The sequence below is a fragment of the Dendropsophus ebraccatus genome, chromosome 3 (assembly GCF_027789765.1).
Source record: "Dendropsophus ebraccatus isolate aDenEbr1 chromosome 3, aDenEbr1.pat, whole genome shotgun sequence".
Taxonomy (NCBI): domain Eukaryota; kingdom Metazoa; phylum Chordata; class Amphibia; order Anura; family Hylidae; genus Dendropsophus; species Dendropsophus ebraccatus.
In genome coordinates, this window is record NC_091456.1 from 184,414,845 (window position 1) to 184,439,564 (window position 24,720).

General features: G+C 50.1%; 1 protein-coding gene across 1 annotated transcript; it reads left to right on the top strand.

Moving 5' to 3' along the window:
• Positions 1-203: 203 nt before the first annotated feature.
• On the top strand, positions 204-24,216 carry VCP (valosin containing protein). The gene is made up of 17 exons (XM_069963319.1): positions 204-425; positions 7,894-8,005; positions 8,170-8,342; positions 10,764-10,906; positions 12,358-12,488; positions 12,571-12,702; positions 12,784-12,886; positions 12,996-13,129; positions 13,227-13,362; positions 13,466-13,578; positions 14,190-14,354; positions 14,444-14,566; positions 15,463-15,675; positions 15,763-16,071; positions 16,156-16,311; positions 16,435-16,589; positions 23,499-24,216. The coding sequence occupies exons 1-17, from the start codon at positions 409-411 to the stop codon at positions 23,599-23,601; spliced, it is 2,418 nt and encodes an 805-aa protein (XP_069819420.1). The 5' UTR covers positions 204-408; the 3' UTR covers positions 23,602-24,216.
• Positions 24,217-24,720: the final 504 nt, after the last annotated feature.

Below are 24,720 nucleotides of genomic sequence, written 5' to 3' on the forward strand. Positions count from 1 at the left end.
GCCAATCAGCGGCGGCGGAGTGCCTGTTGCTAGGCAGCTCTTTTTCGCCGATGCAAGTAACAGCGCAGTCATCCAATGGAAGGCGGTCACCAGGTAGGACGCGTGGGGCGGGCTTTCTGTCACGTGACCCGTCTCTCGTCTCCTCCCCCTCTGTCTTTGGCAACCTTTGATTGGCCACGGAGCGGGCACGCATGCGCGTTGCCGGTGAATGACGCAGCTCTTTGCCGTGCCGCAAGCTCCTCCCCCCGCCGCAGTCAGTCACACAGTGAGAGACACCGGGCGCCTGAACGTTCACCGCCAGCGTGTACCGGAGTCAGGGGGCGGAGCAGCCAGCGCGAGCAAGAATCCCGGGACTCGTCACCATCCAGCTGGTCAGCGGCGGCGGGGCGCACGGCCCGGACACTGAGGATGGCTTCCGGATCAGAGTAAGTGAGCGGCGCCGGTAGGCCTTGCTTGTCAGCGGCGGGGAGGGAAGGCCGGGGCCTGTTCTCCTGACTCATCCCGGGAGGTGGGGACGGTAAGCGGCCGCTCTGGTCACGGGTGAGGCCTGAGCCCGGCGGCGCGGACCGGTAATCCCGGCCTGTGGCTGCCCGCATCCTGCTGTGTCATGCAGGCCCCAACCCCCCGGACACACCGCGGCCTCCCACCGCCTGGGGGCGCACTCTGCGGGGACCGGCACCTCTCCTGTGTGTAAGAGACTACGGATGGGGCCCCCGGGGGCCACACTGCTCATTGTTATACAGCTGTGTGCTATAGAGGGAGGAGCTGGCGGGGATCTTACCTCATGGCATAGGTATATACAGTGGTGCCTTGGATTACGAGTATAATTCGTTCCGGGATCGCGCTTGTAATCCAAATCCACTCTTATACCAAAGCAAATTTTCCCATAAGAAATCATAGAAATGTAGACAATTGGTTCCACACCCCAAAAATCATTTTATAATCATTATAACAGCAGTGTGTATAGCTGAGTGTGAGTGCAGGCACATTATAGCAGCAGTGTGTATAGCTGAGTGTGAGTGCAGGCACATTATAGCAGCAGTGTGTATAGCTGAGTGTGAGTGCAGGCACATTATAGCAGCAGTGTGTATAGCTGAGTGTGAGTGCAGGCACATTATAGCAGCAGTGTGTATAGCTGAGTGTATGGGAAACAGTGTGTGTATATGGAAACAGCAGTGTGTATATGGGAAACAGTGTGTGTATATGGGAAACAGCAGTGTGTATAGCTGAGTGTGAGTGCAGGCACATTATAGCAGCAGTGTGTATAGCTGGAGAGGATGGGAAACACAAGGACTGATAGACTGCAGGGAGCATGAAGAAATGAGCAGGGCAGATGTGGACACAGTATAGCAGCACTCTCTGTCCGGGGAGAGAGGGGTTAAAGCTATAAAGAGATTACCCCCACAGTCCTGTCCCCTGATGCAAGCCCCAGCCTGAAGTGGATCTGCTATAAATTGGAAGGTGAGAGACTTCCTGGGTCAGAGTACTGTGCTGCAGACCCCGCTATGCAGGCCATGCCCCTCCCCCACTCACGCTCCCACCCAATACCAGGAGCTCTTAAACCAAAGCAATGCTCTTAAACCAAGTCACAATTTTGAAGAACTGTGAGCTCTTCTTGCAAAACGCTCTTAAACCAAGGTACCACTGTATTATATTACACATAGCTTCTGTTCTTACATAGATTAGTACCGAGCCCTCCTCCTCCTGAGCAGTGCCAGGCTGTGCCCATCCCTCCTCCTCCTCCTGAGCAGTGCCACTCTATACTGATCCCTCCTCCTGAGCAATGCCAGGCTGTACCGATCCCTCCTCCTGAGCAATGCCAGGCTGTGCCCATCCCTCCTCCTCCTGAGCAGTGCCAGGCTGTGCCCATCCCTCCTCCTCCTCCTGAGCAGTGCCACTCTATACTGATCCCTCCTCCTGAGCAATGCCAGGCTGTACCGATCCCTCCTCCTGAGCAATGCCAGGCTGTGCCCATCCCTCCTCCTGAGCAGTGCCAGGCTGTGCCCATCCCTCCTCCTCCTGAGCAGTGCCACTCTATGCCGATCCCTCCTCCTGAGCAATGCCAGGCTGTACCGATCCCTCCTCCTGAGCAGTGCCAGGCTGTGCCCATCCCTCCTCCTCCTGAGCAGTGCCACTCTATACCGATCCCTCCTCCTGCGCAGTGCCAGGCTATACCGTTCCCTCCTCCTGCGCAGTGCCAGGCTATACCGTTCCCTCCTCCTGCGCAGTGCCAGGCTATACCGTTCCCTCCTCCTGAGCAGTGCCAGGCTATACCGATCCCTCCTCCTCCTGAGCAGTGCCAGGCTGTGCCGATCCCTCCTCCTCCTGAGCAGTGCCAGGCTATACCAATCCCTCCTCCTGAGCAGTGCCAGGCTGTGCCGATCCCTCCTCCTGAGCAGTGCCACTCTATGCCGATCCCTCCTCCTGAGCAATGCCAGGCTGTACCGATCCCTCCTCCTGAGCAGTGCCAGGCTGTGCCCATCCCTCCTCCTCCTGAGCAGTGCCACTCTATATCGATCCCTCCTCCTGAGCAATGCCAGGCTGTGCCCATCCCTCCTCCTGCGCAGTGCCAGGCTATACCGATCCCTCCTCCTGAGCAGTGCCAGGCTGTGCCCATCCCTCCTCCTCCTGAGCAGTGCCACTCTATACCTATCCCTCCTCCTGAGCAATGCCAGGCTGTGCCCATCCCTCCTCCTGAGCAGTGCCAGGCTATACCGATCCCTCCTCCTCCTCCTCCTGAGCAGTGCCAGGCTATACCGATCCCTCCTCCTCCTCCTCCTCCTGAGCAGTGCCAGGCTATACCGATCCCTCCTCCTGAGCAGTGCCAGGCTATACCGATCCCTCCTCATCCTCCTGAGCAGTGCCAGGCTGTGCCGATCCCTCCTCCTCCTCCTGAGCAGTGCCAGGCTATACCGATCCCTCCTCCTGAGCAGTGCCAGGCTATACCGATCCCTCCTCCTACTGAGCAGTGCCAGGCTGTGCCGATCCCTCCTCCTACTGAGCAGTGCCAGGCTGTGCCGATCCCTCCTCCTCCTGAGCAGTGCCAGGCTGTGCCCATCCATCCCTCTTCCTCCTGAGCAGTGCCAGGCTGTACCAATCCCTCCTCCTCTTGAGCAGTGCCAGGCTGTACCAATCCCTCCTCCTCTTGAGCAGTGCCAGGCTGTACCAATCCCTCCTCCTCTTGAGCAGTGCCAGGCTGTACCAATCCCTCCTCCTCTTGAGCAGTGCCAGGCTGTGCCCATCCCTCCTCTTGAGCAGTGCCAGCCTGTACCAATCCCTCCTCCTCTTGAGCAGTGCCAGCCTGTACCAATCCCTCCTCCTCTTGAGCAGTGCCAGCCTGTACCAATCCCTCCTCCTCTTGAGCAGTGCCAGCCTGTACCAATCCCTCCTCCTCTTGAGCAGTGCCAGCCTGTACCAATCCCTCCTCCTCTTGAGCAGTGCCAGCCTGTACCAATCCCTCCTGCTCTTGAGCAGTGCCAGGCTGTACCAATTCCTCCTCCTCTTGAGCAGTGCCAGGCTGTGCCCATCCCTCCTCCTCCTGCGCAGTGCCAGGCTGTGCCGATCCCCATTTTATGCAGTGCCAGGAAGTGGCTTTCTTCTCCATGCGGCACCAGGCTGCGCCGATCCCTCTCACAGTGCCATGTGGTCCCGGCAGCGAATGCAGAAAAATCTTTTAAATCTGTCCTGAAAGTCAAAAACCAACATTCCATTGGTCACAGATGGTTGTCTGCTGTATATGTGTGATGGCCACCAGTGCCTGGCCCCCCAGTGTGTGAGGTTCCCACCAGTGCCTGCCCAAACGTGTGTGAGGTTCCCACCAGTGCCTGTTTCCCCCCCCCCCCCCCCCCTCCCAGTGTGCGAGGTTTCCACCAGTGCCTGTCTCCCCAAACCCCCCCCCCCCCCCCCCCAGTGTGCGAGGTTCCCACCAGTGCCTGCAGCCCCCCCCCCCAGTGTGTGAGGTTCCCACCAGTGCCTGCAGCCCCCCCCCCCCAGTGTGTGAGGTTCCCACCAGTGCCTGCAGCCCCCCCCCCCCCCCCCAGTGTGTGAGGTTCCCACCAGTGCCTGCAGCCCCCCCCCCCAGTGTGTGAGGTTCCCACCAGTGCCTGTCTCCCCCCCCCCCAGTGTGTGAGGTTCCCACCAGTGCCTGCAGCCCCCCCCCCCCCCCAGTGTGTGAGGTTCCCACCAGTGCCTGTCTCCCCCCCCCAGTGTGCGAGGTTCCCACCAGTGCCTGTCTCCCCCTCCCCCCCCCCCCCCCCCCCGTGTGTGAGGTTCCCACCAGTGCCTGTCTCCCCCCCCCCCCTAGTGTGCGAGGTTCCCACCAGTGCCTGTCTCCCCCCCCCCCCCCCAGTGTGTGAAGTTTCCACCAGTGCCTGTCCCCCCCCCCCCCCTAGTGTGCGAGGTTCCCACCAGTGCCTGTCTCCCCCCCCCCCCCCCAGTGTGTGAAGTTTCCACCAGTGCCTGTTCCCCCCCCAGTGTGTGAAGTTTCCACCAGTGCCTGTTCCCCCCCCAGTGTGCGAGGTTCCCACCAGTGCCTGTTCCCCCCCCCCCCAGTGTGTGAAGTTTCCACCAGTGCCTGTTCCCCCCCCCCAGTGTGTGAAGTTTCCACCAGTGCCTGTTCCCCCCCCCCCCCCCAGTGTGTGAAGTTTCCACCAGTGCCTGTTCCCCCCCCCCCCAGTGTGTGAAGTTTCCACCAGTGCCTGTTCCCCCCCCCCAGTGTGTGAAGTTTCCACCAGTGCCTGTTCCCCCCCCCCCCCCAGTGTGTGAAGTTTCCACCAGTGCCTGTTCCCCCCCCAGTGTGCGAGGTTCCCACCAGTGCCTGTCTCCCCCCCCCCCCCCAGTGTGCGAGGTTCCCACCAGTGCCTGTCTCCCCCCCCCCCCCCCCCCCCCCCCCCACAGTGTGTGAGGCTCCCACCAGTGCCTGCTGGGAGTTGTAGTTTTGTGCTCCATCATCCGTTGCTGATATCCTGTAGATGGAGACTGACTGACTGCTCAGGTTTCCTGCGTCCGTGTATCCGGCCTCTCCTTGTGTCTCCTGGTTACACGGCGCCTTATGACACAGGGGATGCATAACTCTGTGGGCTCACTAGGTGGCGCCTTCGGGCTGCTATCATTGCCAGGGACATTGGATGGAGGATGCTGAGTAGTCAGGACTTGTTCTTAGAGGGGTTTTCCAGGACTACCAAGTTACAGAAAATGAAAGTTGTAAAAGGGGCAAGTACTGGAAGTCCCCTCCATGGTCCTACAGCTCAGCCCGGTCTCCACTCTATCTGTATGAAGTCCGGTCATCATCAAAACATCACACAGCCAGGCACTGCAGCGCCACCACAGGTGGAGAGGAGCATTACATAATTCCCCTGAGAATCATTGGCCGCTCTGTTCTTCGATTTGAGTATTATGTAGGGGGGGGGGGCGCTCCTTGGCGGGCTGCCATCACCTTATGACATGGCTATAACCTTTTAACCCTGTAAATGTCTTCAGTGACATCTTAACAGCAGGGATAACAATTTGAAGTAATAAAAAAAATAAGTAAAATTAAAAAATATCAATTTAGGTAAAAAGAGGGCGATGATGTCACCAGGAACTGATGACTTCATGAGGCGGCATGGCAGTGAGACTGTAGTTAAAGGGGTAGTTCACCAAACAAAAGAAGTCTTTCAAATGAACTGGTGCTAGAGATTTGTAATTTACTTCTATTAAAAAAAATCTTCAGTCTTTCAGTACTTATCAGCCGCTGTATGTCCTGCAGAACGTGGTGTATTCTTTCCATTCTGCTGCCACCTCTGTCCACGTCAGGAACTGTCCAGAGCAGCAGCGAATCCTCATAGAAAACCTCTCCTGCTTTCCAGACTGCAGGTCATACAGCAGCTGATAAGTACTGGAAGTAATTTACAAATCTCTGTCCCTTTGTGGCATCAGTTGATTTGGGACGTAGCCCTTTAATAGCCATGGACAGGAGCTCCCATCCTGCTCATCCTCATGTACATCACACGTGTCTGGCCGTTAACCCTTCAGCCTCTCAGCGGCTGCCTCCTTTGTGTGCTGACAGGTAATCCCTGTGTATTGTGGCCTCTCGGGTTACGTTGCCAGGTGGAGTCCTGTCTATCGTATAACGTCTGTCCCGTCTCCTCTGGGAGCGGCCGGGTACAGAGGCGTCTCCTCAGCCTTCACTTTCATTTCTGTCACCAAATTGTAAAGAAACAGAAGTAACCTCCCCCTTCCCCCTCCATGACGGCTCTCAGCATCCTCACCACCCCTGCCAGGGCAGACAAAGCCAAGGTCAGCCCCTGCCGCCCGGAGCTGCTGACGGCAGCGTTATTGCCGCTGTCCCCTGCTGTCTATCGCCGCTCTCCCACATTGTCTCTCCGTACATCTACATCAGCGAGTGGCTGCGAAACATGGCGGACGCCTCTTACCGCTCCCATCATTTCCTACTATCATGGTGCCGGAGGCCGGCTAGTGTCCTACTACACAGCTGTGACACAGCCCATGTGACTCAAGATGGCTTCCTGACCCAGCCCCAAGGCATGCTGGGATTTGAAGTTTAGACTCTCCTCAGAACAGGGCGGTGGTGGTGGGGTCCCTGAGTATCTCTAGAAGCGTCCTTTCGTACTTCGGTATGGAAAAGAGGGTTTAAAGTATTTGAGATTTTATTTATTTTTTTGGCTTGTTAAAGGAAAAGTTCAAAAAAATAAAAAAATTCTTTGAAATCAACTGGTACCAGAGATTTGTAACTTACTTCTATAAAAAAAAAATCTGCAGTCTTCCAGTACTTATCAGCTGCTGTATGTCCTACATGAAGTGGTGTATTCTTTCCAGTCTGACACAGTGCTCTCTGCTGCCACCTCTGTCCATGTCAGGAACTGTCCAGAGCAGGAGAGGTTTTCTATGGGGATTTGCAACTGCTCTGGACAGTTCCTGACATGGACAGAGGTGGCAGCAGAGAGCACTGTGTCAGGCTGTGTCCTGCAGGACATACAGCAGCTGATAAGTACTGGAAGACTGGAGACTTTTTGATAGACGTAAATTACAAATGGCACTTGCTAGGACCAGTGGATTTGAAAGGAAAAAAAATTGGTGAACAACCCCTTTTAACCCCTTCATCTGTCTGCTGTGGATTTGACACATCAACCAGTATAAAGAAGGATATTACCCAATAGGGCTAAGCTGTAAAAAAAAAAAAAAAACACAAGGAACTGCAATTCCTATCATGCCCTGCAGTAGAGAGAGGCTCTGAATAGCCAGACAATACCTCCCACCCTGTGGCCCATGCTGCTAGGTGTAGGGTACAGTGTGGTGGATGCGGTGACTGTAGTGTCATGGCTCCACACAGCATCCTGTAACATTGTATCTCAAGGCGCCGTCACGTAGCAGGACAGACACAGCTGATGGGGGGGGGGGGGGGGTACAGGACTATTGTCCCAGTGATCAGTGGGGATCCGGGCTGTAAACACCAGTAGCAATGATTCATTCCTGTTGTACAGGCTTGGGTTAGCAATGGCCGTAATCCCAGAATTGTCCACCACCTATAATGTGTATACTCTTTCATGAAAGGTTACCCTTGGGGGTCGGAGTGCCTGTATCGCCGCTGATCACATGGTCTGCGAGTGAATGGCACAGCAGCAACATATACTTCCACATCCACTGCTTTATGGCACATCTAAACATTGCTAGAACATACCATAGACCAGCGGTAGGGAACCTTCGGCCCTCCAGCTGTTGCAAAACTACAACTCCAATCATGCCTGGGCAGCCAAAGTTGTCCAGGCATGATGGGAGTTGTAGTTTTACAACAGCTAGAGAACCATAGTTCCCTACCCCGACAGAGTGTGAGTATAGTCTGGTATTGGGGTGTATTCTGGGTAATTGTCTGATCATCTTCTTCTTCCCCGGCAGATCTAAAGGCGATGACTTATCCACTGCAATTCTTAAGCAGAAGAGCCGACCAAATCGATTGATTGTAGATGAGGCGATCAATGAAGACAACAGCGTGGTCTCCCTGTCCCAGGTACCCCGGCCATTTCCTCTGGTCTTATTGTAGTATGTATGTGTGTGCCGCTCGCCAGCAGATGTATTACTGAGTATCCTCTAATAGTCCTCCTCTGTGTTCTATACGTAGTAAGGACAAGTATATAAGCCTGGTGTATAACTGTGGGGTGATGGTTATTACAGGGCAAAATGGACGAGCTTCAGCTGTTCCGAGGAGACACTGTGCTTCTGAAGGGAAAGAAGAGGAGGGAAGCCGTCTGCATTGTTCTGTCAGACGACACCTGTTCAGATGAGAAGATCCGTATGAACAGGGTTGTACGTAACAACCTGCGGGTGCGGCTTGGAGATGTAATAAGGTGAGTGGTGGCGGCTCATATACACGTGTATATGTAAGTGGCGGCGGCTCATATACACGTGTATATGTAAGTGGCGGCGGCTCATATACACGTGTATATGTAAGTGGCGGCGGCTCATATATACGTATATAACAAAGTGGTGGCGGCTCCTATATACGTATATATGTAAGTGGTGGCAGCTCATATATACGTATATAACTAAGTGGTGGTGGCTCCTATATATACGTATATATGTAAGTGGTGGCGGCTCATATATACGTATATAACAAAGTGGTGGCGGCTCCTATATACGTATATATGTAAGTGGTGGCGGCTCCTATATACGTATATATGTAAGTGGTGGCGGCTCCTATATACGTATATATGTAAGTGGTGGCGGCTCCTATATACGTATATATGTAAGTGGTGGCGGCTCATATATACGTATATATGTAAGTGGTGGCGGCTCATATATACGTATATATGTAAGTGGTGGCGGCTCTTGTATAGCTATATGTTGCAGTGAAATGATAGAATCCAGGGATCGGTTGAATTCTGGGAAATGATGGAATGAATGCACCGTTCCATTTCCCTAGGGATTTGATCAAATGCCTGACCCCTTCCAGGAAAATGAGTCGTCCGGCTCCGCCACCAAACATAGAGCCGGACAGAGGGAGCAGAGCGACGCACCTCCCCGGCAGCCATATGGCAGCAGTGGTGGACGTGAACTCCGGGCAGGCATACGGCAGCGGAGGCATACAGGGGAGCAGAGCGGCACACCTCCCGGCAGGCATATGGCGTTGGGGCGGACAGGGAGCAGAGCAGACGGGCCGGGGGAGCAGAAGGCATGTTGCCGGGCGGACGGGGAGCAGAGCGGCACAACTCACGGCAGTCGTACAGGGAGCGGACAGGCTGGGGGAGCAGGAGGCGTGTAGCAGGGAAAACGAGCGGAAGGAGGAGCAGAGCGGCACACCTTTTAGCAGGCGTATAGTGGCGGGGGCGGTTGGGGAGCGGAGCGGACAAGCCAGGGGAGCAGGAGGCGCATAGAAGGGGAAACAAGTGGAACGGGGAGCAGAGCAGCTGGGTGGAGCAGAGAGGCGATACGGTAAGCGAATTCTATGTCACAGGGGGAAATGATAGAGCTCATCCCATCATTTCCCAGGATTTGATCAATTCCCTGATTCTATCATTTCACTGCAACATATATACGTATGTGGTGTCATCTCCGCTGAGCGCTCTGAGCACTCCTGCCCTTTGTGCTGCTTGGAGGTCACGTTGCTGTTTAACCCTTCCTTGTGACGGCCTAATCCCCTATCACTTTAGTGTCGCAACTCAGTCTGGCAATGTTGTTTATTGGCAGACGCCGCTATTCCTAGTGATCTTTTTGGTATAACCAGCACTGTGCATGGGGATCTGTTGAGTATAGCCCCCAATCACCCATGTTCCTTTGTAGTATGCCAGATAGACTGTAATCTTTGATCCTTCCTTCTCCTATCTGAGCAGATTCTGTGATATCAGTCATTCAGCCATTTTCCCTGTCGTGTGCAGGTATATGTACTGGAGCCCCTCTTCTCCCTGTTGTGTGCGGGTATATGTACTGGGAGCCCCTCTTCTCCCTGTTGTGTGCGGGTATATGTACTGGAGCCCCTCTTCTCCCTGTTGTGTGCAGGTATATGTACTGGAGCCCCTCTTCTCCCTGTTGTGTGCGGGTATATGTACTGGAGCCCCTCTTCTCCCTGTTGTGTGCGGGTATATGTACTGGGAGCCCCTCTTCTCCCTTATACACCTTGGGTAATATCAGCCTGTGACATGGAACGCCATGTATAGCAGCCGCACTTGTAAGAATCCTGCTGGCCTCTGCCCTGTGGGAAAGGTCACATTCATTGGTGTCATGGTGGGGATTTATGGTCGGCCTGTGTTTGTGTAGGATGAACCTTGTGCTGCGTTCCTCCCTCCCGGCTGTCGGCTCAGTATACAGAAGGCAGGGCTAGGGATAATATTGGCTTTTCCGAATGGTTTCACTGTTTGTTGTTGTTTCTAACCAGGGCTGATGCAGATGACTGTAAGATGATCCATGTATTATGTGCATAGCATCTTATAGGCCTATAGTTCTGGCCATTAGACTGGTCGCTGTAATACATATGGTAGGATAGGTATAATAATAAATCAATCATAGGGGGTGAAGTCCATGGCAATTCCTCATCTGACACCTTCAGATTTGCAGCATTACGCCATGAACTCCTTTTGAACCCTTGAGGAGCTGCATTTACGGTCACCATTCTGGCAGCAATCGGCCAGGAAACTTTGTCTGATATTCCCCTATACAACTTGACTAAGCTGTTATAAAGTTACGTCAGATGACCATACAGAATGCAGAGCCGCTGTGCAGATAGCATATAACCTGATCCCCCTGTATATAACCTGCTCATTTTGTTTGTGCAGCATTCAGCCCTGTCCAGATGTGAAGTATGGAAAGCGGATCCATGTCCTGCCTATAGATGACACGGTGGAGGGCATCACCGGTAACCTGTTTGAAGTCTATCTGAAGCCTTACTTCCTAGAAGCTTACAGACCCATCAGAAAAGGTATAGACTTGTAGTGCGCACCTCTGGTTATGTGCTCAGACGGCGTCACACCAATGACAGCTGCTTTCTATGGGGCTTAGTAGCGGGTTTCCTATAATGATTGTAGATGACCTGAACAGTCAGTGACCCAAGCGCTAAATTGGTCGGTTGTTGGAAGCATTTACCGGCCGACGTAAATTTAGAGAGAATATCTTTCATTTACAGCTTAAATATCTGTCTTTTTATACCTGATACAATGTATGTTACGAGGCCATGGTTCATCAGTCTTAAAGGGGTATTCCACTCATACATAACTTTTGATATGTTGCTGCCCATGATGAGACTAATAATTCCTTTCATACTTGTTATTATCTATTCAGTCTCCTTCCCCCAGTTCTCAGCTGCTGCTTTCTGCAAAAAAAAACAAAAAACAATCCCACAAAAATCTGTGATATTTATTTTCCCTCTCTCCCTCCCCTTCTGAGAGTCCCTGGATGGCTGTATCTGCAACATTGTAGCTTCTTTGTAATGCTGGGAGAGTTATTCTGAGGTCCAGTCAGGGACTTGTTTACATTAGCTGTCTCAGAAGGGAAGGGGGGAGGAGGAGGCGGAAACAGACTCAGAGATTTTGTTTCTTCAGCAGAATGCAGCAGATGAGATCTGGAGGAAGGAGACTGAATAGATAATAACAAGTATGGAAGGAATTATTAGTCTCATCATGGGCAGCAACATATCAAAAGTTATGTTTCAGTGGAATCCCCCTTTAAATGTTTGGAAAGCCAGGTCTGGGCTGTTGTGTCATGGTAACTTGATAATTACACGGCAACTCTGATCAGTTGGTGATATAGCAGCGTAACATTGTGATCCTATGTTGCATGGACAGTCACCATGTAACGGTAGCATTAAAAAAAAAAAAAAAAAGTCAAGTAGAGTTGATGACGGTGAGATTGCATGCTGAGAGAGTTGTTCACCAAAACATCCTTTTTAAAAAAAAAAAAAAAAAAAAAAAAAAAAGAGCTGGTGCCATAAAACGCCATAGACTTGTATTTTACTTAAAAATCTCCAGTCTTCCAGTACTTATCAGCTGCTGTATGTCCTGCAGGAAGTAGTCTATTCTTTCTAGTCTAGAGGGCAGGAGAGGTTTTCTATAGGGATTTGCTGCTGCTCTGGACAGTACCTGCCATGGACAGAGGTGGCAGCAGAGAGCACTGTGTCAGACTGGAAAGAATACACCACTTCCTGCAGGACATACAGCAGCTGATAAGTATCGGAAGACTGGAGATTTTTTAATAGAAGTAAATTACAGGTTTGGTTTTAAAGAATTTATTTTTTTACGACCCCTTTGATAAAGTTTAAGGATCGTTATCCTAATCGTTCAGCATTGCAGGGCTAGACGTGCCTATTGTCTATGTGCAATATCTCGGACTTGGTTGTTGACAGAACAGCTTGTGACTAGTAGTCTTGTCTTCCAGGTGACATTTTCCTGGTGCGTGGAGGCATGCGTGCGGTGGAATTCAAGGTGGTGGAGACAGATCCCAGCCCATATTGTATTGTGGCCCCCGATACTGTAATCCACTGTGAAGGAGAGCCTATTAAACGGGAGGTAGGAGCCCCTGGCCTGTAATATCCACCTGACCTCTAGCGATGTCTTCACCATGTACTTACGAGATGCATTGTTCTCTCAGGACGAGGAGGAGTCTCTGAATGAAGTGGGTTACGACGACATTGGGGGCTGCAGGAAGCAGCTGGCCCAGATCAAGGAGATGGTGGAGCTCCCGCTCAGACACCCGGCACTCTTCAAGGCTATTGGTGTGAAGGTAAGTCTGAGACCCCGATGAGACGTGTCAGTGTGTTCTGTGTCCTACAGTATCTGATATGTTTCCTGTCTGGTAACGCAGCCGCCTCGTGGTATCTTGCTGTACGGACCCCCAGGAACTGGAAAAACCCTCATCGCCCGAGCTGTCGCTAATGAAACCGGAGCGTTCTTCTTCCTCATTAATGGTGAGATCTTCTCTTCCTTATTGATGGGGAAAGTGCCGTTATTTTATGCTTTTCCTATTCGGCACGTGCTGTATGGGAAGTGTAACCCAGCCTCAACCTTTGTACCCAGGTCCTGAGATCATGAGTAAATTAGCCGGAGAGTCAGAGAGCAACTTGCGTAAAGCCTTTGAAGAAGCCGAGAAGAACGCCCCCGCCATCATCTTCATTGATGAACTGGACGCCATTGCCCCCAAGAGAGAGAAGGTATGTGTAGTACCATCTCCCATGTATCGTGATTAATCTTTTTTTTTTTTTTTCAATTGTAGTCATCACTATGCCTGTTTATTCCTCGTTTCCATAGACACACGGAGAAGTCGAGCGCAGAATTGTGTCCCAGCTGTTAACACTTATGGATGGCTTAAAACAGAGGGCGCACGTCATAGTCATGGCCGCCACTAACCGACCCAACAGCATAGACCCAGCACTTAGACGCTTTGGTAAGAGCCATGTGAGAGTGGCTGCTGTGACTGTGAGGGTGGTCAGGATGAGGGAGAGTCTCATCCCATAGCGGGTTGTTTTAACTCTTGACGTCCCCTCCAGGCCGCTTCGACAGAGAGGTGGACATTGGAATCCCTGATGCTACCGGCAGACTGGAAATCCTACAGATTCACACGAAGAATATGAAATTGGCAGATGATGTTGATCTAGAACAGGTGAGAAATATTCCATGGGGGGAAAGGGACCTATTACAGCAGAGGTCCTGTGCATTATCTACTATACAGGTGGTGCTGGGCATTGCCAAGTTGTTCCCAGTGTGACACAGCGCTCTCTGCTGCCACCTCTGTCCATGTCAGGAACTGTCCAGAGCAGGAAACGTTTTCTATGGGGATTTGCTGCTGCTCATGGAAAGAGGTGGCAGCAGAGAGCACTGTGTCAGACTAGAAAGAATACACCACTTTATGCAGGACATACAGCAGCTGATAAGTACTGGAAGACTGGAGATTTTTTTTAACAGTAAATTACAAATCTCTGGAACTTTATTTAAAAAAAATAATAAAAATGGCTGAACTATCCCTTTAAAAGCCGTTATCCCTATTGATCGTGGCATTATATTGGTTAGGATCTTCAGGATGAATGTTGGTTGCTGTCAGCAGTCGGTATATACTGGGTATAAAGTGACAGTTCAGATAGGGTGTAGTTTCTTTTTCGCATGACAATATACAGTGATGTCAAGGAATGTTACTTGTGAGAGACGTGTACTAGAAGACTCTTCTGTTGCCTATGGTTGTCATTGCTAACCCTGCATCGTCCTCTCGTCACGTAGGTCGCCAATGAGACTCACGGTCACGTCGGTGCCGATCTGGCTGCTCTGTGCTCAGAGGCCGCACTCCAGGCTATCCGCAAGAAGATGGACCTCATCGACTTGGAGGATGAAACTATAGATGCTGAAGTAATGAATTCATTGGCTGTCACTATGGACGACTTCAGGGTATGTGAGAACCTGGTTTATTTTATTCTTCTCCTTTTGTGTGGTTTGTTCTAGGGTGTAAGAGTAACATTGTTTCTTTAATCTCATAGTGGGCGCTTAGTCAGAGCAACCCATCAGCGCTGCGCGAGACGGTGGTTGAAGTGCCGCAGGTCACCTGGGAAGATATTGGTGGTTTAGAAGATGTCAAGAGGGAGCTGCAGGAGCTGGTACAGGTGGGTAAAGCTGTCAATGAGGCAGATACATGTCAAAAAATGTCCTCCTGGATTCTGGGCTTAGGACCCAGATACTTTGACAACCAATGGCTCATATGGATCAACTTTTAAAGGGAATGTGTCACCTAGATTTTTTTTTTTTGTACTGATTAGAGTCAGATACTTGTTCTTTTATTCTAATCTGTTTCTATTTTTTTGTTTAAATTTTTTCCCTTTTTGTACATTGTTATGGGGGCGGCCATCTTGCCTGGGCTGTTAACAGCATTTAGTGACATGTTTTACAGTAAGCCTCATGGACATAGATGACAATAGACAGACTCTGTCCCCTTGAAATGAATGTGAAACATTACTGAGCACGCTCTGTGACCTGTGAAGAGGCCATTCCACAGGGAGCTGCTATTGTCTCCTCTATCTACTGGTGTCACATGACGCTGCAATGCTGTACAGATCACTTTACAGCAGCTTCCTCTTATTACCACAAACACAACAGGAAGTCTCAGCTTAGTTGTAGTCCCAGTGGTGAGAATGAGAACTGCAAGATCACAGTATTATCTTATAATATAGATAGAAAATTGGAAAAAAATGACCAAAAATTCCTAAAAGAAAATACATTAAACATAAAAACATTATTTATACAAAAAGTAATTTTCTCATGACACATTCCCTTTAAGGCAGCAATGTTCTGTTTTTAAGCAGAATTTTGGTTTTTACTTGCGTTGCTTTTCATAATCCGTAATCGTAGTGGAAAAAATAGCAAAAAACTACAGTGCGGCCCTTGCGGGCAGGTTCAGCAAGGTGACTGGATAATTCAGTACAGGGGTGGAGGATGAGGCCGTGGCACGTACTTGTGGTATAAGCTTCTCATTGTCCTGACTTGTGGCTCCTTATCGTTTCAGTATCCTGTGGAACATCCAGATAAGTTCTTGAAGTTCGGTATGACCCCATCTAAAGGTGTGTTGTTTTACGGGCCACCTGGATGCGGTAAGACCTTGTTAGCCAAGGCTATTGCCAATGAATGCCAGGCCAACTTTATCTCCATCAAAGGCCCTGAGCTGCTCACCATGTGGTTCGGAGAGTCTGAAGCCAACGTCAGAGAGATCTTTGACAAGGTAAGAGCCGGTGACCGCATATCTGATATACCCTGCGGGAGATTTCTTCTGCCCTTCTCACAGTAATGTTTGTTTCTCGTTCTGCAGGCTCGACAGGCCGCTCCCTGTGTCCTCTTCTTTGATGAATTGGACTCCATTGCCAAGGCCCGTGGAGGAAACATTGGCGATGGTGGCGGAGCCGCTGACAGAGTCATCAACCAAATCCTGACCGAGATGGATGGAATGTCTACCAAAAAGAATGTCTTCATCATTGGAGCCACCAACAGACCCGACATCATTGACCCGGCCATCCTGCGTCCTGGCCGTCTGGATCAGCTCATCTACATCCCACTGCCAGATGAGAAGTCCCGCATTGCTATCCTTAAGGCTAATCTGAGGAAGTCTCCCGTGGCCAAGGCAAGTAGGGATTTTGGGGTTTACACTGTGTTTTTTTTTTATATTTTATGTCCCTCAACTTCTCTCTCAACCTCTGAATTGTAGGATGTGGATCTGGACTTCCTGGCCAAGATGACCAATGGTTTCTCCGGTGCTGACCTGACTGAGATCTGTCAGCGGGCCTGTAAGCTGGCCATCCGGGAATCCATTGAGAATGAGATCAGAAGAGAGCGGGAGAGACAGACAAACCCATCAGCCATGGTACGGAAAGGAATTGGTAGATCGCCTCTCTTTATTAGATTGTTCTTGTTTTGTGTCTGATCCTCTTCTTCTTCCTTTTTTTTTTTTTTTTTTTTTTTTTTTTATTGTCCTTCTCACCTGAAGGAAGTGGAAGAAGATGACCCTGTACCTGAAATCCGCAGGGATCACTTTGAAGAAGCAATGCGTTTTGCCCGCCGTTCTGTCAGCGACAATGACATCAGAAAATACGAAATGTTCGCACAGACTTTGCAGCAGAGCCGTGGCTTTGGTAGTTTCAGGTGAGTTGAGCAGTGCCTCGTGGTGGCTAATATTGTGGAGTTATATATATGTCCCATCTCTTGGCTTTGGCTGTCCAGGCATGATGGGAATTGTGGTTGTGCAACAGCTAGAGGGCCGAAGGTTCCCTATTCCTGTATCTGCTGCTAGCGGACACTTAGCATTAATTCTTGGTATTGGTGGAGGGGCAACAGTGGGACATCCATTGATTGATAACTTCGGCTTTAGCAAAACCTCTTTAATTTTCATATAGAGCAGGAATGGGGAATCTTCAGCCCTCCAGCTGTTGCAGAACTACAATTCCACTGTCCAGGCATGATGAGTATTGTAGTTTTGCAACAGCGTGATGGCCGAAGGTCCTCCGTTCCTGGTGTAGAGTATTGCTGGCATAGAAGATGAGGGGTGTAGTAGTAGATAAGTGGAGTAGCAGTTTTGGGAGTAGTAGTAGTATCAGGAGTGGGGGGTAATAGTAGCAATGGTAGTGGGAGCAGTATTGGGGTGGTAGTAGAGCGGTATTAGGAGTAGTATTGGGGGTAGTAGTAGAGCGAGTAGTATTGGGGTGGTAGTAGAGCGGTATTAGGAGTAGTATTGGGGGTAGTAGTAGAGCGAGTAGTATTGGGGGTGGTAGTAGAGCAATATTACGAGTAGTATTGGGGGTAGTAGTAGAGCAGTATTAGGAGTAGTATTGGGGGTAGTAGTAGAGCAGTATTAGGAGTAGTATTGGGGGTAGTAGTAGAGCAATATTACGAGTAGTATTGGGGGTGGTAGTAGAGCAGTATTACGAGTAGTATTGGGGGTGGTAGAGCAGTATTAAGGGGGGTTGTAGAGCACTATTGGGGGTGGTAGTAGAGGGATATTAGGAGTAGTATTGGGGGTAGTAGTAGAGCAGTATTACGAGTAGTATTGGGGGTGGTAGTAGAGCAGTATTGAGGGGGGTTGTAGAGCAGTATTGGGGGTGGTAGTAGAGCAGTATTGGGGGTGGTAGTAGAGCAGTATTAGGAGTAGTATTGGGGGTGGTAGTAGAGCAGTATTAGGAGTAGTATTGGGGGTGGTAGTAGAGCAGTATTAGGAGTAGTATTGGGGGTGGTAGTAGAGCAGTATTACGAGTAGTATTGGGGGTGGTAGTAGAGCAGTATTGGGGTAGTAGTAGAGGATGCACACAGTAACAGGCACACTACTCACACCATAAAGCGGGCACCAGCTCCATGTCTCCGGTGCTTGGATCCGCTCCCTGTTTTGTAGGTGCGTTCAGGCATCTCTGTAGATGGTGGCCGGCAGCAGACCTCCGGGTGCGGGCTGGCGGCGGACTGCGGACCTCTGGGTGCGGGCTGGGGGCAAGCGGCGGACCTCTGGGTGCGGGCGGGCGGCAGACCTCCGGGTGCGGGCTGGGAGTGGGTGGCAGAAGTCCGGGTGCGGGCTGGGAGTGGGTGGCAGAAGTCCGGGTGCGGGCTGGGAGCGATTGTGTATGTAGGCAGGTGGAGGGCTTCGTGCGGTCCTGCTCTGACCTGCAGGAGGAGCAGCTTGCCCGGAGCGCCACTGTTCCCCCTGCAGGTCCGAGAGCACTTTTCTTTTCTTTGAAAATCGAATTTAAATTGATTCTCAATCTATGCAAATTTACCCCTTAAAGACAAAGGGCGTATATTTATGCCCTATTGCCGGTAAGGGCGTTCAGAACGGGGCCGTGCGGTGACCCCGCTCTGAACCGCCGCGATCCTGGGTGCCTCATGTAGCCCGGGACCGCAGGTATTAGCAGGCACGGTCCGATCGCCGTGCCCGCTAATCAGGTAATCAGATGCAGCTGTCATAGTTGAAAGCTGCATCCGATTACCGAGTGCAGCACTTCCCTGGTGTCTAGTGGCGGAGATCGCTATAACCCTGGGAATGGAGCGATTTTTAACCCCTTTGTGCTGCAGCTAGTTTGGGCCTTAATGACCAGGCTAATTTTTCAAAATCTGACCTGTCTCACTTTATGCTCTCATAGCTCAGTGATGCTTTAACGTATGCTAGCGATTCTGAGATTGTTTTTTCGTGACATATGGCACTTTATGTTAGTGGCAAAATTTGGTCACTACTTTGTGTGTTTTTTGTGAAAAACATCAAAATATCATGAAAAATGTAAAAAATTTGCATTTTATGAACTTTGAAATTCTCTGCTTCTAAAAAAAGAAAGTCGTAGCACATAAATTAGTTACTAAGTCACATTACCAATATGTCTTCTTTATTCTGGCATAATTTGGTAAACATATTTTACTTTTTTAGGGTGTTATGGGGCTTAGAAATTTATCAGCAAATTATCACATTTTCGTGAAACAGATTTTTTTAGGGACCATTTCTTTTTTTAAATGGATTTAGAAGTCTGGTATCCTGAAAACCCACATAAGTGACCCCATTTTGGAAACTACACACCTTAAAGAATTAATCTAGGGGTATAATGAGCATTTTAACCCTACAGGGGCTGAAGGAAAGTATTCACAATTAGGCAGTAAAAAAATTGAAAATTTAAATTTTCCAATAATATATACGTTTAGATTAAAGTTTCTCATTTTCAAAAGGAATATGAGACAAAAAGCACCCCAAAATTTGTAATGCAGGTTCTCTTGAGTACAACGGTACCCCATATGTGGGCGTAAACCACTGTATGGGCACACAGCAGGGCTCAGAAGGAAGGGAGCGCCAATTAGCTTTTCCAATGCAGATTTTGCTGAAGAAGTTTCTGAGCGCCAGGTGCGTTTGTAGTGCCCCTGTAGTGTCAGCAGAGAGAAAACCCCCCATAAGTCACCCCATTTTGGAAAGTACACCCCTCAAAGACTACATCTTGGTGTGTGGTGACCATTTTGACCCCACAGGTATTTGAGGAAAGTATTCAAAAGTAGACAGTAAAAATGAAAAACTCGAATTTTTCCAATATTATGTTCTTTTAGTTTGAAATTTCTCAATTTCACGAGGAACAAGAGGAAAAAAGTACCACAAAATTTGTAACGCAGGTTCTCCTGAGTACAATGGTACCCCATATGTGGGCGTAAACCACTGTATGGGCACACAGGAGGGCTCAAAAGGGAAGGAGCGCCAATTAGCTTTTTCAATGCAGATTTTGCTGAAGAAGTTTCTGAGCGCCAGGTGCGTTTGCAGCGCCCCTGTAGTGCTAGCGGAGTAAAATCTCGCCATAAGTCACTCCATTTTGGAAAGTGCACCCCTCATAGAATTTATTTTGGGGTGTGGTGAGCATTTTGACCCCACAGGTATTTGAGGAAAGTATTCAAAAGTAGACAGTAAAAATGAAAAACTCGAATTTTTCCAATAATATGTTCCTTTAGTTTGAAATTTCTCAATTTCACGAGGAACAGGAGAGAAATGTCACCCCAATATATGTAAAGCAGGTTCTCCTGAGTACAATGGTACCCCATATGTGGGCATAAACCACTGCATGGGCACACAGCCGGGCTCAGAAGGGAAGGAGCGCCAAGTAGCATTTTCAGTGCAGATTTTTCTGAAGAAGTTTCTGAGCGCCAGGTGCGTTTGCAGAGCCCCTGTAGTGTCAGCAGAATAGATTCCCCCCAAAAGTCACCACATCTTGGAAAGAGCACCCCTCAAAGAATTCATCTTGGGGTGTGGTGACCATTTTTACCCCACAGGTATTAGAGGAAAGTATTCAAAATTGGCCAGTAAAAATGAAAAACTCGAATTTTTCCAATAATATGTTGGTTTAGTTTGAAATTTCTCAATTTGACGAGGAACAGGAGAGAAAACGTACCCCAAAATCTGTAACGCAGGTTCTCCTGAGTACAACGGTACCCCATATGTGGGCATAAACCACTGTATGGGCACACAGCAGGGCTCAGAAGGGAAGGAGCGCCGATTTACAGGAGCAAAACCGCAGCTAGTAATGGTTATTAGAATAGCGCAGTTACTAAAATAAGATAAAAAAAATGAGATTACAGGTAATGTGGGGTGGTTACGGGCAACCAGGGGTGGTTATGGGCAACCTGAGGTGGTTACAGGTAATCTGGGGTGGTTATGGACAACATGTGGGTGGTCACGGGCAACCTGCTGTGGTTACAGGCAACGTGGGGTGGTTACAGGCAACGCGGGGTGGTTACGGGCAATGTGTGGTGGTTATGGGCAACGTGTGGTGGTCACGGGCAACCTGCTGTGGTTACAGGCAACGTGGGCTGGTTACAGGCAACGTGGGCTGGTTACAGGCAACGTGGGCTGGTTACAGGCAACGTGGGCTGGTTACAGGCAACGTGGGCTGGTTACAGGCAACGTGGGCTGGTTACAGGCAACGTGGGCTGGTTACAGGCAACGTGGGCTGGTTACAGGCAACGTGGGCTGGTTACAGGCAACGTGGGCTGGTAACGGGCAACCTGCAGTGCTTACAGACAATCTGGGGTGGATACGGGCAACGTGGGGTGGTTACGGGCAACCTGCAATGCTTACAGACAATCTGGGGTGGTTACAGGCAACGTTGGCTGGTTACGGGCAACCTGCAATGCTTACAGACAATCTGAGGTGGATACGGGCAATGTGGGGTGGTTACGCGCAACCTGCAGTGCTTACTGACAATCTGGGGTGGTTACGGGCAACCTGCAGTGCTTACTGACAATCTGGGGTGGTTACGGGCAACGTGGGGTGGTTACGGGCAATGTGGGGTGGTTACGGATAAACTGAAGTTCTTATAGGCAATCTGGGGTGGGTACCTGTAATCTGACATGGGCACCGCAATCTGGAGGGGGTCATTGGCAATTTGGGGTGGTCAGAGGCAAGGTGCGGTGGTCAGAGGCAAGGTGCGGTGGTCAGAGGCGACGTGCGGTGGTCAGAGGCGACGTGCGGTGGTCAGAGGCGACGTGGCGTGGTCAGAGGCGACGTGGCGTGGTCAGAGGCGACGTGGCGTGGTCAGAGGCGACGTGGCGTGGTCAGAGGCGACGTGGCGTGGTCAGAGGCGACGTGGCGTGGTCAGAGGCGACGTGGCGTGGTCAGAGGCGACGTGGCGTGGTCAGAGGCGACGTGGCGTGGTCAGAGGCGACGCGCAGTGGTTACGTGCAATCTGGGGGGGTTACATGTAATCTGGCATGATTACGGGGAACCTGGGGGGGTTATGTGCAACCTGGAAGGGTTACAGACAATCTGGGATTGTTACTGATAAACTGAAGTGCTTATAGGTAATCTGGGGTGGGTACATGTAATTTGGGGTGGTTACGGGCAATCTGGAGGGGGTCACTGGCAATTTGCGGTGGTTACGGGCAACGTGCGGTGGTTACGGGCAACGTGCGGTGGTTACGGGCAACGTGCGGTGGTTACGGGCAACGTGCGGTGGTTACGGGCAACGTGCGGTGGTTACGGGCAACGTGCGGTGGTTCTGGACAACGTGCGGTGGTTACGGGCAACGTGCGGTGGTTACGGGTAATCTGGGGAGGGGTTAGGGGTAATTTGGGAGTAAACTGCAATTATTACTATAATAAAAAGTGTGTGTTTTATTTTTTTGTATGTTTGTCACTTTTTGTACTTTACATATTCATTTTCACTGTATTACTATGATTATTGTGATATTTTCTATCTCAGTAATCATAGTTCAGTGACAGAGACCAAATTGGTCTCTGTCACTTTAAATTTTCAGAGTTGGCTGGTTGTGAAGCGCATGCGCACTTCATAACCAGCCAGGACGTCGAGGAGGAAGGAGCTCCGTCGATCCGGTGAGTATATGGGGAAGGGAGGGTGACTGGGGGACGGGGGTGACAGGGGGGGGTGGGGGGCGACTTGGGGGGTGGGGGGACATCACTTTTTATCCCCTGTCACCAATCATTCATGGTGACAGGGGATAAAAAGTGCCGGGAGCACATGGCACAAGCGATCAGCGGTATATAGTATATACCGCTGATCGCTTGTACCGGGACCCCACAGGGGGGTCCCCGATGACTGCCCCATGCTCTCCGCTACCTCCGGTGGCGGAGAGCATGGGGCTTTCATTCATTTTAACCTTTTAATCGCTGTGAACCGACGTTAGTCGGTTCACAGCGATAGCGGCGGCCATCTTGGAAATGATGGCCGCCGGGGGAGGGGGGTTAGTTATCGGGGCACTAGGGGGGGCTGATCTGAGGTCTGGGGGATACTTATTTCATCTCCCCCCGCCGTAGATTCACGGCGGGGGGAGATGAAAGGTGGCGGCGGCACCGGTACTCTCATTTACCGACGGTCGCCGCTATAACGTTAATAGCGGCGATCGTCGGTAAGGGGGGGGGGCCGGGACGGACCTCACACACTGCCCCAACCCCTCAGCTACCTCCGGTAGCCGGGGGGATGGGGTGGGGGCCGTCCCGGCCCCGCAGCCTTATTCTCTGCCATCGCCGTAAAAAGCTGATGGCAGCAGAATAAGGCCCATTAGTGACCGCCGTAGAAAGCCGTATCGGCGGTCACTAAGGGGTTAAGAAACATATATTTATCAATGGTTTGAATTTTTTACAGGCCATCTCGTAATATAAAAGTTATATATGTTACATATCCTTGTAATCGTAACAACTTAAGGAACATATATAACAAGTCAGTTTTACCCCAGGGCGAACGGCGTAAAAACAAATACCCCCCCCCAAATAAACAAAATGCGTGTTTTTTTTTTCAATTTCACCACACATTAAATTTTTTCCTGGTTTCGTAGTATACTTTATGAAAAAATTCAGCCTGTTATTGCAAAGTAAAATTAGTGGCGCAAAAAATAAGGGTTCGTGTGGGTTTCTAGGTGGAAAAATGCAAGTGCTATGGCCTTTTATACACAAGGAGGAAAAAACAAAAGCGCAAAAATTGAAATTGGCTCTGTCCTTAAGGGGTTAATCAAATTAATTTGATCGCCCAGCCCTACATCAGTGTTTTCTACATTACCAATCATTGCCATAGAGTAACCATCATCTATTTCTTCTTAGATTTCCTTCTGGTGGCCAAGGAGGAGCCGGTCCTAGCCAAGGAGCAGGAGGTGGAGCAGGCGGGAGCCACTTTACTGAAGAAGAAGACGACCTCTACGGCTAGAAGAGCCTCTGATGCCGTCCTTTATTGTACAGCGTTGAAATTCCTACGTTAATGGACACTCTGCTTTTCATTCCTCAGTCAGAACAGCGTAGCTGCACAACCCCCACTCCTGTTTTTTTTTTTTTGTTTTTTTTGTTACCTGGGTGTGAGAATATTGCCGTCGGGTCTCTCAGGATACAGGCAGATTTCTTTCTTCTCTCCACCTCCTGTAAAGTGCTGGCGGGGGGCTCACGTGGCGATCCTGTGGCACTTGCAGCACCTGGTGCAGACATGTATTTTGTTGCTTGATAACTCCGAGCCTCCATCCTCCAGGCAAGAGCTACGACCATCTAGACCTCGGACAAGCTGAGCCTGTTAACCGTTGATTGGCCATTGTCGGCGCTCTGGCTTATTAAGGGTTAATATTCCTGTAGGTTCATAAGAGAGTCAAGCAACAAATGCATGCCTGGAAATTGCTAGAACAGTGTCCAGGCGGCTGCAGACAAGAACGTGCAGTGGGTTTTTTTATGTTGGTATTGGGCATAATGTTATTGGGATATAAAAAAAAAAGGAAGAAAAAAGACAAAAAACGCAGGTTGACGTCTAACGTGAGAATAAACTGACTGATCACTGATATCCTGTCTTCTCTTTATTGTGGGGTTGAGCAGTCAGCAGGGTTTAGATGTTAAAGGGGTAGTTCACAAAAAAAAAAAAAATAAATAAATAAAATCAACTGACAGAAATTTGTAATTTTCTTCTAAAAAAAACAAACTTCCAGTACTTATCAGCTGCTGTATGTCCTGCAGGAAGTGTTGTATTCTTTCCAGTGTGACACAGTGCTCTCTGCTGCCACCTCTGTTCATGTCAGGAACTGTCCAGAGCAGGAACTAATCCTCACCCATTCCTGCAGGACATACAGCAGCTGATAAGTACTGGAAGACTGGATATTTTTAAATAGAAGTAATTTACTAATCTGTATAACTTTCTGAAACCAGTTGATCTGAAAGAGAGATTTTTGCCGGAGTACCCCCCCCCCCCTCTTAGTGCCTGCCATGGGCATGTAAGTATCTAAACTGGAGCAATGACGGAAGGCGTCTGCTCTGCAAACTATTTTGCCATGTGGATGGTTGTGTGCCTCAC